The sequence below is a fragment of the Delphinus delphis genome, chromosome 8 (genome assembly GCF_949987515.2).
Source record: "Delphinus delphis chromosome 8, mDelDel1.2, whole genome shotgun sequence".
NCBI classification, from domain to species: Eukaryota; Metazoa; Chordata; class Mammalia; order Artiodactyla; family Delphinidae; genus Delphinus; species Delphinus delphis.
In genome coordinates, this window is record NC_082690.1 from 62060571 (window position 1) to 62074813 (window position 14243).

Here is a 14243-nt window from a genome sequence, read left to right on the forward strand (position 1 = left end):
ACCACCTCTTCTCCTATACACCCCCCACTTTTCTCATAGACCACAAAAAAAATCAGACTCAGGCAGCAGATGACACGGAAGATTGGATGTAATTGCATCTCAAGATAGGCATTAGCAGAGCTCAGACTGGGGTACCACGATGGTACAGTGGCAGGGATGGCTGGGTCACTCACAGCACCCCACCCTGTCCTGGCTCTCATTCTTCCCAATGACTCTGGAACAACATTGCCTCCACAGTAAAGAGCATCATAGTGCAGGTGCATTCAAGAATGGGGGTGTTAAGGTAGGGGATATGGGGGAAAAAGCACAGAGGAAAAGATACGGTCTGAACAACTAGGGCTCCTACAGCTGCCTCAGCTTCTTCACGGCAGCATCTACATCACCTCCGGTGGCAATGAGGGCCTGCAGATTGGCTTCAGGATTCAGAAAGCCCATGGCCCGCAATTGCTCCAGCTGCACCCGGAAGTGAGTCTCGGGCTGCAGCTGCAGGGGATTGGCGCCAGCTAGGGCTTGCAACATCTGGAGGAGGGGCATGGAATGGAGGCCCAGCTCCACAGAGCCTTGTGCTGAGGGAACTTCAGGACCTGGGGCTAGGGGAGGATCCGCAGGCATAAGGGCACCCTCTCGAGGCTCTGTACTTCCTGCCATACTTCCCAGCCCTGCTAGGCAAGGCATGAACAAAAGGAGGAGGCGAGGGGCTTCAGTAGCCAGGATCTGCAGACCCTGCTCAATCTGCAGCAAGGCATGCATGGCACGAGGGTTTGCCATGGCTGCCTGAAGGTGCAGCAGCAGTGGCAGCTGCCAGCGCATTTCGTCCTGCAACTGTGGGGCCTCATTCATTCTGGCTGGCCTCAGAGGTCTTGGGTAAGCTGGTGGCGGCAGCCAGACATGCTCAGGGGTTCCAGCGGTAACTGCCGTGGGTGAAGGTGGGGAAGGAACAAATGGGGCCTTGTCGGCAGCACACTCCAGCCTGGAGACAAGATCAGGCATGTTGGTGCTGTGGGCAGTGGAGCCATTCCCTGCGCCATCTCGGCTTCCCGCTTTTCTAGCACTGCTCTCTGTGGGATATCTCAAGAATGCGGGGCAGGAGGGCTTCCCCTTGATTGCTACTGACTCCCTGGGGAGAGGCCGGCCTGACTCAAGTTCCTGGGATGAGGGTGAAGTTGGGGGAACTTGGCTTCCTGGTGGTGATGGTGGTTCTTGGCTTGGGCTGAGGGTAGATGCAATCCCCTGCAGATAGGTTCTCAGGGACAGGGGCCTCTCATGTAATTGCTGGAGATAGTCATAGAGCCTCATATTACCTAGAATATTGCAAACACTGTTTCTAAGTTCGGATACATCCTGGTCCCCAGGCCTCCTGCCTCTCCTACCAGCTGAGCCTGCAAACGTGGAAGCCCAGGGGTTGGGGAGAGGGTCACAGTTCTCCATCCTTGAAGGTTGGCAGCTACTGGTGGTAGCATTAGCAGTAGTGGTGGTAGCAAAGGGATTGCCACCAAACTGCTCCTGCACTGCATTAAGCATTGGGTGCATGATATCTGTATACATGGTACGGAGCACATTGTAGCCACCAGGGATGCTCTCCAGGTTTCTGAGTGCCCGGTCCTGGCTACGCATCATCTCTTGCATCATGGCAGGTTTGCACAGAAACTCCATTGTCTGCCGCATGATTTCAGGGTTGTTGAGAATGTGCCCAATCTCAGGGTTGTGCTGGATCAGCTGCTGCATATGGGGGTTGTCAAGAACCAGCTGGCGCACCAGGCCTGTGTTGGACAGCAGACCCTGGATGAAGGCGTCATCAATGATCTGAGCCACAAACTCAGGCACAGACATATCCTGCCACATCAGTGAGCTTGGCGGGTCGGGGAAACTACCGGAGGTCAGGCCTAGCCCATTGAGGCCTGTGAGGACACCTAAGCTAAAGGTGGGTAGCCTGTCTGCTGGGTAAATGGAGCTTGGCTGAGGGAGCGATCCAAGGCTTGGGGCTGGGATAGGGACCGAAGCAGCTGGGCACTCAGTGCCCACAGTACGGCGCTGCATCTTGATGACCAGGTGGACAGTGAGGCCATCTCGGACCCCACACTGTGCCAGTGAGTCAGGGTCCTTGAGGATTTTGCCAGCAAATATTAGGATCAGCTGATCAGGGTGGGCCTTAAAGCGCTGGGATATCTCTTCCTTCAGCTGCTGGATGGTGCAAGTGTCTGTAACTGAGAAATCCTCCTTGTCCTTGGGCGTCTTCACTGTCACCTTGATGAGGTGAGGATCCTGGACCAGCACCGGGCTGCCCTGCGGCAGGGCCTCTCCACTTTTGGCCATGGTGGGCAGCAGGAGGCCCAGGTCTGTGGGAACACAGCTAGGGGGATGGGGATGGGAGACCGAGATCAGCCTTTTGGGCAGTGGTGAAAGTAGGAAAGGTGAACAGGAAGAGGATCTGGGATCTCAGGGTGGGGGGACTGCAGGGTCCACATGGAAAGGGTTATGAGGTCCCTGGGATAGGATGCTTTGGGAGGATTTTGGGTTTGAGAGATGTCGGGGGTCATGGGAGGGAAACCTGAGGCCCTGGGAAAGAGGTCTACAGTTGATGAGTGAAGGGGCAAGGGCAGCCTGAAGGGCCCAGTTTGGGGAAACATACCAATCAGCTGTGGCCCCGTCCTTCCTCTTATACAAGGCTCAAAACTGCCCTCATCTTGCTGAACAGCCACCACGGAAGCCTTCTAAGCCAGAACTCACTCCATCAGGTCTCCTCTGTGACCTCAGCACCGACATCACAGCCTCATACAATGGACTTTAGAGACTTCTCCAAGGTGTTCTGAATCCCTGGGGGCTTCATCTCCCCCAACCCTTCAACTCTTCTATTTCCTTTGTCTCAATTGCCTTCTTCATAGTGAGGGGCCTGGGCTGACACTTCCTTCTCAAGCCAAGAGTTTTGCTTTCACACAGCTGTTTTGTGGTATGTGGAGACTCAGACTGGGATTGGACAATTAAGAAAAGCTCCTTAATCCCTTGTGTGCCCATGAAAACCCAAATTCAGCTACCTGCCAGTTGAGCCACTTCCTGGCATCATATGTTCCTGTTTCCTCTCCGATTCAACATTAGCCATGAATTCTTTACTTATATTTCAACATATTGACTTTCTAATGGGTAGGATCTAGAGTATGAAAGAGAGGTTCAGGATGAAATAAACTTTTTATTTTTTTTCCCATTATTATTATCCCCCAGAAAAATTCAAAGAATGGATTGGCTATTTGTTGAGGTAAAAAAATGACCAGGAAATAAGGTTGTTAAATGGAAAATTGAGTTCAGTTTTACATATATTTAAGATGTCTATTTCACATCCAAATAAAAGTGTAGGAAGGTAGTTCAACATTGTGAGTCTAGAGTTCATCAGCATCAACAGAGTATTTAGAACTGTGCAATTAGTGAGCATAGTAAAAGGATAGAGGTAAGAAAAAACTGAGTCATGGATAGTACAATATTTAGAAGTCTGGATGATTAGATGAATTCAGCAAAGGAAATTGAGAAGAAATAAAACATTAAGTCAGAAAAAGAAGTTAGAGAGAGAAAGAAGCCAAATGAAGAAGGAGAAGAGTTTCAAAAAAAGGAGAGAGTAACCAACTGTGTCAAGTGATCCTGGTAGGTCAGTAAGATGAGGACGGAGAACTGATCACTGGATTTGAACAAGAGAGACAGGTTAGATTGAGGGCCACGATGAGGCCAATTTGGAAAAGTGGTGAGGACAGAAAACCTAATTGGTGTGGGTTTAAAAGTAAATGCATAGGGGGCTTCCCTGGTGGCGCAGTGGTTGCGAGTCTGCCTGCCAATGCAGGGGACACGGGTTCGTGCCCCGGTCCGGGAAGATCTCACGTGCCGTGGAGCGGATGGCCCCGTGAGCCATGGCCGCTGAGCCTGCGCGTCCGGAGCCTGTGCTCCTCAACGGGAGAGGCCACAACTGTGAGAGGCCCGCGTACCACAAAAAAAAAAAAAAGTAAATGCAAAGGAGAGAAAGTGAATCCAATAAGAGTACTGTAAATGAGAAAAGACAGATGGCTGCATGGAAATGGGGAAATAAAGGCTTTGTTGTTTTTTCTTAAGATGAGATGATTACAACATGCTTTTTTAAAAACTTAATTTTTGGCTGCATTGGGTCTTCGTTACTGCACGCGGGCTTTCTTCAGTTGCGGTGAGTGCGGGCTACTCTTCATTGTGGTGTGCAGGCTTCGCATTGTGGTGGATTCTTTTGTTGTGGAGCACGGGCTCTAGGAGAGTGGGCTTCAGTAGTTGTGGCTCCCAAACTCTAGATCGCAGGCTCAGTAGTTGTGGTGCACAGGTTTATTTGCTCCGTGGCATGTGGGATCTTCCCGGACCAGAGCTCGAACCCATGTCTCCTGCATCGGCAGGCGGACTCTCAACCACTGCGCCACCAGGGAAGCCCGGCCTCTGGTATTATTAAAGCCTGTTGTACCTGCTGTTCTTTAAAATCCTGACACAGTTCTTTCTTGCTTAGGACACACATTTCTTCCTCTTCCCACTTTCTGATTGGTGCTGCAGAGCTCTAGACTTGGAATGACTGAATGTATTTGAATTGGCTCTATAGGAGGTGTTTCTGGCTCCTCCTGTTGCTTCAAGACACTTCCCCACCCCCAGAAGCTTTCCTTAATTTCTGTCCTTTTCTGCATGTGCAAGTATAGGTGAGTGAAGCCAGGCAGCCTTCATCTTCCCTTCAGAGGTTTCACCTCACCCACCAGACTTCAGCAGTTGGCTGGGGTTGGGTAGAGACATGTAGGGAATTTTGCAGGTTTAAAGTGTAATCCAAGCTTGGGGAGAAACATAGAAAAGCTGATCTCGGGCCATGAAGTGGCTGTGCAAAGGCCATTGTCCAGCAGACCCTGACCCAGAAAGCTGAATGAGATGGGAGGGGGAGGCCTGAAACATTGGATAAAGGGATTAATCCCTTGGATAAAGGAATTCAGCCATGAGATAAGAAGAGATTGAGAGGCCAGCAGCCCACATTTCTTTCTGCTGCAGGAGGTAAGTCCACTTTCTTTTCTCCCTTTTTTAAAATTTAAATTAGCACTTTATTGAAATACAATTTATATACCATACAATTCACCTATTTCAAGTGCATGATTCAATATTTTTGGTATTATATTCATAGATCTGTGCTACTATCACAACAATTCATTTTAGAACATTACCATTGCTCCCCTGCCCCCAACAAAATGTATCCCCTTAGCAATCATTAACATTTTTCTCTCATCCCACCCCCAGCCCTAGGCAACCACTAATCTACTTTCTCTCTTTATAGATTTACCAGTTCTGGACATTTGAAATAAATGGAATCATACAATGTGTGATCTTTTGTGACTGATTTCTTTCATTTTGCATGTTTTCAAGGTTCATGCACGTTGCTGCATGTATCAGTACTTAATTCCTTTTGACAGCTGAATAATATGCCACGGTAAGGATATACCACATTTTGTTTATCCATTCATAAGTAGAAGGACATTTGAATTATTTCTACTTCGCAGCTGTTATAAATAATGCTCCTACGAACGTTCATGTGCAAGTATTTGTAGAATTATGTTTTAATTTCTCTTGGGTTTATACCTAGGAGTAGAAATGCTGAGTCATATGGTAACTACGTTTATCTGTCTGAGGAACATGCCAGGCTGTTTTCCAAAGTGACTATACCAAATTACATTTCTACTTGCATGTATGAAACTCCCAATTTCTTCATATACTCTATAACATTTGTTGTTATTTATATATTTTTTAAATTCTAGCCCTCTTAGCGGGTGTGACATGGTATCTTACTGTGGTTTTGATTTATATTTCCCTATGGCTAATGATGGTAAGTACAGTTGCCTGCCATGTCCCAATTAGCCCTCATTTATACCCCTGGGAATGGGACTAGAAGTCCAATGTTAGAAAGATTAATTAATGAATAAAATATGTTAAAGTAAATCCAATTCATTTAGAATGGTAGATGCCTCATATTTAGACTTCTGTTTTATTTTTCTTAGAGCTCATGCTTCAGCTATCATCTCTTAAAGAAGATGATAATCTCTGCCCATTTTATTTTCCTGGGTTGTCATGAAAATTGAATAATGGCTTGAAAGTCTTTGGTGAAATTAAATGTACTACACAAACATGAAGAAAGAAAAATGGTAGAGAGTAGGTTCACAGAAATGGGCTTTCCAGCTACCTACCAAACCGGACATTTGCACAGCAAAAAGCAGTGTCTCTGGGCTTGTTCAATGAAGTGCAGACCTGAAATTGCCATTACCCTGTGCTTGTTCCAAGTACGTTTCCTGGTTTTTACTGGAGATACTGGGGGACTACAAGAGAGAATGTGGTTGACTGCCTAAGAGTGAAGGTAGCTCCTGATCCCAGCCTCTTTCCTACCTAAAAAGAGATACCCCTTTCTCCACTATCTTGTAGGTCTGACTCAGGAGATAATTGGTATATTATAATAACACACTATTATATCAGATGCCAGTCTGTCCTAGTTTTACTTCTTGAAGTCTTTGGATATAATAAGTGCAGAACATCTTGTTGAAGTGCAGTACAACTCTCAGTACCTAGAGTTCAATTTGTCTTGAGTCTTTCCTACAGTTCAAAGGAACAGACTCTTTGCCTCCTCAACTAAAGCCAAGGCTTCATAGAGGACATGAAGGTGAGTATAGAAAGAGCTAAAAGAAGTCAGAGAAGGACAATCTAACCTGACATTAACCCCACAGGAGAGGCTTTTGAGTGACTAAGTATGGAAAAACTCTAGAAATTCCATGATCTAGGGTATGGGTATTACATGGCCTGAGGGCAAGACTTGGGTTCTTCCTTCTACAGTGATGGAAAGCATGGGTCATAATGCTACAACTCCCAGAATGGATTCAGAATTTGAAGAGGCAAGTGAGTCAAAACACTCCCAGTGATGAGATCGACAGGCAGAATATGGCTTAGACTGTAATTTCTGTAGCACAATAACCAAGTTTTCAGTAATAAAAGTAATGTGAGGACACAGGAAGAGAATCACCAATCCTGAGACTCTTTTTACTCCACATCCCCCACTGACTTTGAGAACTTGCCAAACTCTCTTACCATAGACACTTGCCCATTCCTGCTGATCACGAATCCTTAATACCCAGATCAGTGACCCATATCTGCTAACTGCTCAATATCCTATCTTCCCTACACTATGATTCCCATAAGGGCTCATACCACAGTTCACAAGACAAAGTGACTGACACTCCCCACCCCACCCCCATCCATATATTCTTTTCTGGGACACTTTTCCCCTCCCATGGGAGAAAAGAAAAACAGTTTCAGTCCAGAAGTCATAAAACATTGCCCCCTTTCAGAAAGGCTTAGTATTGCCGTCATAAAAACAAGATCAGGGTCCAGGCAGATTATTCTAGTGAACCAACTGGGGGTCATGAGAAGATACAAAAATAAGAACTCCAGGGTCTACAGCCAGAGAGACTTGCTGGAGATAAAGAGGAGTCTATATTACTTTCTTTTGGTGATCTGATCCCTGAAAAGGAAGTCATGTACTTTCTTCCTTCCACAAGCCAATTCTAAATAATTAGTACATTCTGTGTATTGTTCTACACTCTAGATATACACATATGAATACAGAAATGATCCCTGGCCTTAAAGAGCTCAGAGTGTTATTCTCCAGCCTCTTGTTTCCTATCATTCCATATATACTCCTTAGGGCTATAATTGTATCCCGTGGCTTTAACCCTCGCATAGTGTGTTGACTCACAAATCTAGAGTAAAATATAGTGGCTACAGCTTACTTGGGATCCAGAATTTATTAATCTCATACGAATGATATCCAGAAAGTGCTAACTTGGTTTAAAAAACAACAACAACAAATGTGCATTTTTTTTTCCCTCAGCAAATTGCTTTATCTCCATAATTCCCCACCTTGGTGAAGAGCCTCACCATCTTTCCAATAGCTTAATGCAAAAATCAATCTTAGAAGTTTGGGATTAAAATATACACACTACTCTATATAAAGTAGATAACCAACAAGAATTTACTGTATAGCACAGGGAACTATACTCAGTATCTTGTAATAATGTATAATGGAAGAGAATATAAAAAAAGAATATATATATGTATTATATATAATATATATATTATATATAATACATATATATATATACATATGGTTGAATCGGTTTACTGTACACCTGAAACTAACACAACATTGTAAATCAACTATATTTCAATAAAAAATTTTAAAAAAGAAAAAAAATCCATCTTAGATTCCTCCTTCTTCCTTCCTCCAATATGCTGCTGTCACAGCCTAATCATTCCGTCTTAGCAACTTGTTTCATCAGTTCCTTCATATCCTCACTCTACTGCCTTAGTTTATATAGTTTCATCTGGACTGTTTCAATAGTCATTGAATGGATCTCCCTGATTTCAGCATTGTGCACTTCCAAGCCTCCAACTACCCGGTCACCCAACAGATCTACCCAAAATACAAATTACTGCATCTTCCATTGCCTGTAAAAGAATAAAATCGAACATCATGGAATAGCTATTGATTGATGGAAAGTAGATGAGCAGATACATTACACAACAGCAGCTATTCAGTACCTGATCTGCCAGTTAATTTTAGGCAAACAAATGTAAATTGAGTTTCTCAGAGTTTCTTTGTAAAGACCATGTTCCATTTTTCACAAACTTCTCTGTGATAAGCTGAATTTTAAGTGCAAAAACCGAATCTGTAAAAGCAAATGAAGACACATTTAAGGGGTGAGGGAGCATGGATTGGGCTTGAATAAAGTCGGGGTTCAAAAGTGTGCGGTGGGGTGAAGGAAATAAGAAAGATCAAGGAAAATTTGTTAGGAGAACTTGAAAATAAAAAGATATTCTAAAAACCGCAGTGTAACTTTTGACTTGGAATTTTGGAGTCGTTGGTCTCTTAAGAGAAATACAAATCGGAAAAGAAATGCAAGTTGTTGAATGGAATTGATTACCAACTCTTTGATTTATTCATCCTCATGTTTAAAAAACCTTTTGATGAAATGAATTTTGAGCTAATTCTTGTGCTAGATACCAAACTTCTTTTGAATCTTTTCCTTCCCAGACCTAGATAGTGGTCTTCTCTAATATCAAGGCTCCCTTGAGATTTTGCCTTGGCTTTTTGCTCTGTTCCTTCAAGGAACATTCCCTAGAAATAAGTTTCTTCATGTGCTCCCTTGAATATCAGCTCACCTTTCTTTTTTTTTTTTTCCTGTTTATTTTTATTTTTTTAAGATTATTTTATTAATTTTTATTGGAGTAAAGTTGGTTTGCTCAGCTCATTTCTCTCCTTATTTGTATTCTTCATCTCTTAACTTACATACTTTTTCTGCTTAATGTCCTTCACTGAGATGTGAGAGTAAGAGACCTGGGTGTACATCTAGAGTTACTTATCCTTAATCCCCACCTACACATTGTCACCAATTTCATGAAGAGAAAACCAATTATTAACAAATTTATTCTCTCCTATCTATACTCAGTAGCATCTAGTTAAGCAACTTTTCCTCCATACTAAAAGCAATAACTAGCCATTTACTCGTCCTGGATTTAGGCATCTTTTGTCAGCTCCAGACCTCTTCAACTTGCTCAGGGCTGCCAGGTGACCTTTTCTCACTTAACATTTAGACATTCAAAACATGTCATTCCTCATCTACCCACTACCATCTCTCTCTCTCTCTCTCTCTCTCTCTCTCTCTCTCTGTCTCACACACACACATACACACACACACACACACACACACACACACACACACACACACACAAAACTCCTTAATGATGGTTTCCTGACAATGTCAAGACAATTCAATGGGGAAAGAATATGGTCCTGAGACAACAGGATATCCACATGCAAAAGAATAAAATTGACCCTCTATCTCACACAGTAGAAACAAACTTAAAATAGATCCTAGATCTAAGTGTAACAGCTAAATTATAAAACTTTAAAAAAAATATATAGGAGTAAATCCTTATGACTTTGGACCGGGCAAGGCCTTCATAGATATGACATCAAAAGTAGAAGTGACAAAAAGATTGGATTTCATCACAATTAAAAACTTGTTCCTCAAAGGATGCAATCAAGAAAATGAAAAGACAACCCTCAGAATGGGAGAAGATATTTACAAATCACAGAATTCATAAAGGACTTGTATCTAGAATATAGAAAGACCTCAGAAAAAGACAAATAACGTAATTAAAAAATGGATAAAGGATCCAAATAGACCTTTCTCAAAAAAGATATGCAAATGGATAGTAAAATGTATGAAAAGATGATAAACACCATTAAGCAAATGCAAATTAGACACCTTAGGCAAACGCAAATTAAAATAACGATGAGCTATCACTTCACACCCAGTAAGATGACTATAATAGAAAAAAAACATATAATAACAAGTATTGGCAAAGATGTGGAGACATTGGGCCCCTTCTTATACTGTTGGTGGGAATGCAAAACAGTACAATCACTTTGGAAAATAGCCTGGAAGATCCTCAGAAAAGTAAATACAAGATCCAGCAATTCTATGCTTAGGTATACACCCAAGAGAAATAAAAAGCCTATGTTTAGAAAAAAACTTGTACAAGAAAATTCATAGCCACATTATTCACAATAGCCAAAAAGTAAAAACAATCCAAATGTCTAAAAAACTGATGAATGGATAAACAAAATGTGGAAAATCCATGCAATGGAGTATTATCAACCATCAAAGGAACAAAGTACTCATACAAGATACGACATAGATGAACCCTGAAAATATTACGTTAGGTCACCCAGCCCTCTGTCCTGACTTTCATCTGGACACCCTTGGAGGTGCAGGCCCTCCTCCCACAGCTCACCTTCCCAGACCAGGTCAATTTCCTTGGGGCAGGAAGTTTAGCCTTACTTTTTTCTCAGAGGTGCCGTGCTATTGAAACCCTATAGTTAAGGTTCCCAGGGCTTTATAAGCTTTGCATGTATTCATAAGGACCTAAGAACAAACATTTACAGTCTCTCAGTTATATAGATTAAAATCACAGATATAAGCTTATATCTGTAATGTAATTTTAAATTATATTCATAATTTTAAATTGATAACTTTTAATGATCTTTTTGCAAGACATGCCATTATAATGCCAGTGGTTATTTTTCTTTACTCATATAACTTTAGATATTTTTTATTCAGACATTTTAATTGGTATTTTAATATGGGGTACAGGTGTATTCTCAGTGTTATCAACACTGACATGAGGTCGGAAAGCTAAAGTGAAGACAATTTACAAGTGCCACCCCTGGCCTTCAGGTGTTCTCCAAGGCCTCAGAATTTTCAGCTCATCAGGTAAGCGGAACAGCTCTCTTGACCCTGGACGGGGCCCTGGAGTGCAGGACCTAATGCCGCGCCGGACAAATCAGCAGCATCTCCTCCCCCCTCGCCCCGCCCCTTTCCCCTTACGCCTTTCTGCTTTGGTGGAGGCTGCGGCAGCTGTAAATCCTCGGCTCTGATCCAAGATACAGATTCCAGGTTGGTGAGCAAATCCGTTTTCTGGCCAGCCACCGCTGTCCCCACTAGTACTCAGAGGTTGACGCGCCCTACAGGTTGGTTGGTAGGTTCGCGGGTGGAGGCAGGGCGAGGGAGACCTCTGCAGTTTTGAGTTGACTCAAGTTCAGGAAGAGAGTACAGAAGAGGCACCTTTGGAGCTGGGAGTAGCCTGTGTAAAGATAGTGATAATGAAACCCTGATTCTGGAAGCTGAAGGATGTAGGGGAGGCAGCTCTGAAAGTTTTGATAGGGAATGATGGCAGACCCTGCGGCTGGTGTGGATCCAGAGGTCAGCAGCCCTTCCCCCCATCTCCAGCCTTTCTGCTCCAGGAAGTGAGCACCGTTTATCCTACCGCCCCCCACCCCCACCCCACCCCGCCCCGGGAGGCCCTGACTCCTCCCAGAGGGAGCTGGGAGACGAGCCTTCCGCATTCAGTCTGTGCAAAGGCCGGGCTGGCCCGAGAGCTGTGCATTTCCCCTTAGGTAGCAGGGCCGTGCGCGGTTGTTCAAGAAGAAAGACCAAACGAGTGAGCGCTCTCAGTTGCTCAGAATCTATGTAAAACTCCCTGGTTAGCTCAGAGGAGCTTTGACCACATGGAGCCTCACATCTGGAGCCTCCGTGTGCCGGTCACCTGGAGATGTATGCCATCTGTGGCTGGGCCACTTACTGTCACTTGAAGTGACAGGGCGGTAAAAGAAATGGGGTCCCTTCCCTTTAGGAGCTCATGATACAGATAATTTATCTTTTCATCCTCACTGCGAATGAACTCAGCGAGATTAGCAACAACATTTAATCTATCAATCAATGAAGACAGAAATGTGTGGTTAGGATCATGGGTACTGCAAACAGAGTGCCTGGGTTCAAACTCTGCCTCTGACACTTAGACGCTGGCTGTGTACCCCCCACCTTTTGTTTGAGCTCTTTGAGCTTGTCTCTTCCACCTATAAAATGGACAGAGTAATATTTATATTATAGCGTTTTGGTGAGGCTTAAGTGAGGCAGAAGTTTAAACACACAGGAGAGTGCCTGAAAAAATAGTAAATACTCAAATTATTAAGTCATTATTATGGACAAACTCAATGCCTACCTTAAAAATGCAAAATCAAAACAATTTTTGAAAGAATAGAGTAGGGAATAAAATATGTACAAATGCACTACGATAAAGGAGACTATGACTCCTTCTGACATCTCAACAAGTTAAAATACAGCAGGGTTTAAACGATTAGGAATTACAAGTGGAATATCACAAATGCAGAAAAAAATGATTAGAATTTTATTATCTAACCTAAAAAAAGACACTCAGTTAATGGATTATCTAACACTCAGGGAGAAGAAAACCTGTGCAGGACAATATTTTAAGAATTTGGAAAGTTATTGAATCATTATAAATTTTGAATGCATGAGGTAGTGATTTTTTGAAGTTTTAAAAAAATTTAAAGTATGTTCCAATTCAAACATTTATCAAGTGCTTCCTGCAAAAGGGCAAAAGAAAATTATTTCCTCAGCACAATCTCAACTCATTTATGCATGCAGTTGCCACGCGTTTAGATTTTTACCCTGTTTTCACTAGAACTCCCAGTTCGCGGGCAGTCCCACCCATCTTATTTCTAACTTTCATTCTGAGCCCCAGCCTGGACTAGTGTTATTCTGAAAGCCCTTTTAATATCGAATTGTGTGAGCTTTCATTCTAAAAGATGCTTCAGATCTACATATCAGTCCATTCTTTGGCCTCCCCCACCCACCCTCCCCCTTTTCTATTTTGCACCCTAAATTGCATTTACCTGGGAAGAAGGCTCCTGTGTTTAAGGCAATGCTTCTGAGGCCTTAATGTGCATACAGATTACCTGAGATCCTATTAAAGCGCAGATACTGAATTGGTCTCGGTGAGGCCTAGAGATTCTGCATAAAGAGCTCCACTGGACGCCAGTGAGGCTAGTTAGCAGACCGCACGGCCTTTTTCTGGCATCTGCTTCTGATTTAACTGGTCCTAGTCGTGAATTTGGCCTCTTTCATTTGCTAATTTGATCTTCAAGGTTCTTCCCCTTAAGGTCTGGTATCTGCGCTCCTCACACAGCCAGACTTATCTTTCTGCCACCCACACTGCTCTTGAGATGTGTCCTTAGTCAGGGACTCTGTTGGCTTTTCTTGTGTCCTCTGGGCTGCGATCAGGAGTAGCTAGTGGTCAAGCCCCTGCTGGCATGTGGGCAGGGCTACGCAAACCCTTTCTAACTGAATGTTAGCCGACTCTGTTCCCCTCGTTCCCTTTCCCAGCCTTAACTTTATACTCTTTAACAAGAGACATCAACTCTTACATAATCTTTTCTGTTCAAGATTCCTTCTCTGCCTTGAATATCTCAAGTAGAGCATTAGATAGAAAAGTAATAGAGAAATACAATAGAGCCACATATATAATTTAAATTTTTCTATGGGCCTTACTAAAATGTTAGAAGAAACAGATGAAATTGATTTTAATATATTTAACTCCATGCTTCCAAAATATATTTAGAACATGTAATCAATGTAAAAAATCCATTAATGAAATGTTTTAGATTATTTTTTCTTACCAAATCTTTGAAATCCAGTGTGTGTTTTATACTTAAAATATCTCATTTCCAACTAGCCACATTTCAAGCGCTCAGTAGCCAACTGTGGCTACCATATTTGACAACAGTTATTACTTGTGCCTAGAAGATCAAA

At 43.1% G+C, this 14243-nt stretch overlaps 1 protein-coding gene across 1 annotated transcript; it reads right to left on the reverse strand.

The window, feature by feature from the left end:
- Positions 1-342: 342 nt before the first annotated feature.
- Positions 343-2313, reverse strand: UBQLN3 (ubiquilin 3). The gene has a single exon (XM_060017291.1). It carries the CDS (start codon positions 2311-2313, stop codon positions 343-345), a length of 1971 nt encoding a protein of 656 aa, XP_059873274.1.
- Positions 2314-14243: the final 11930 nt, after the last annotated feature.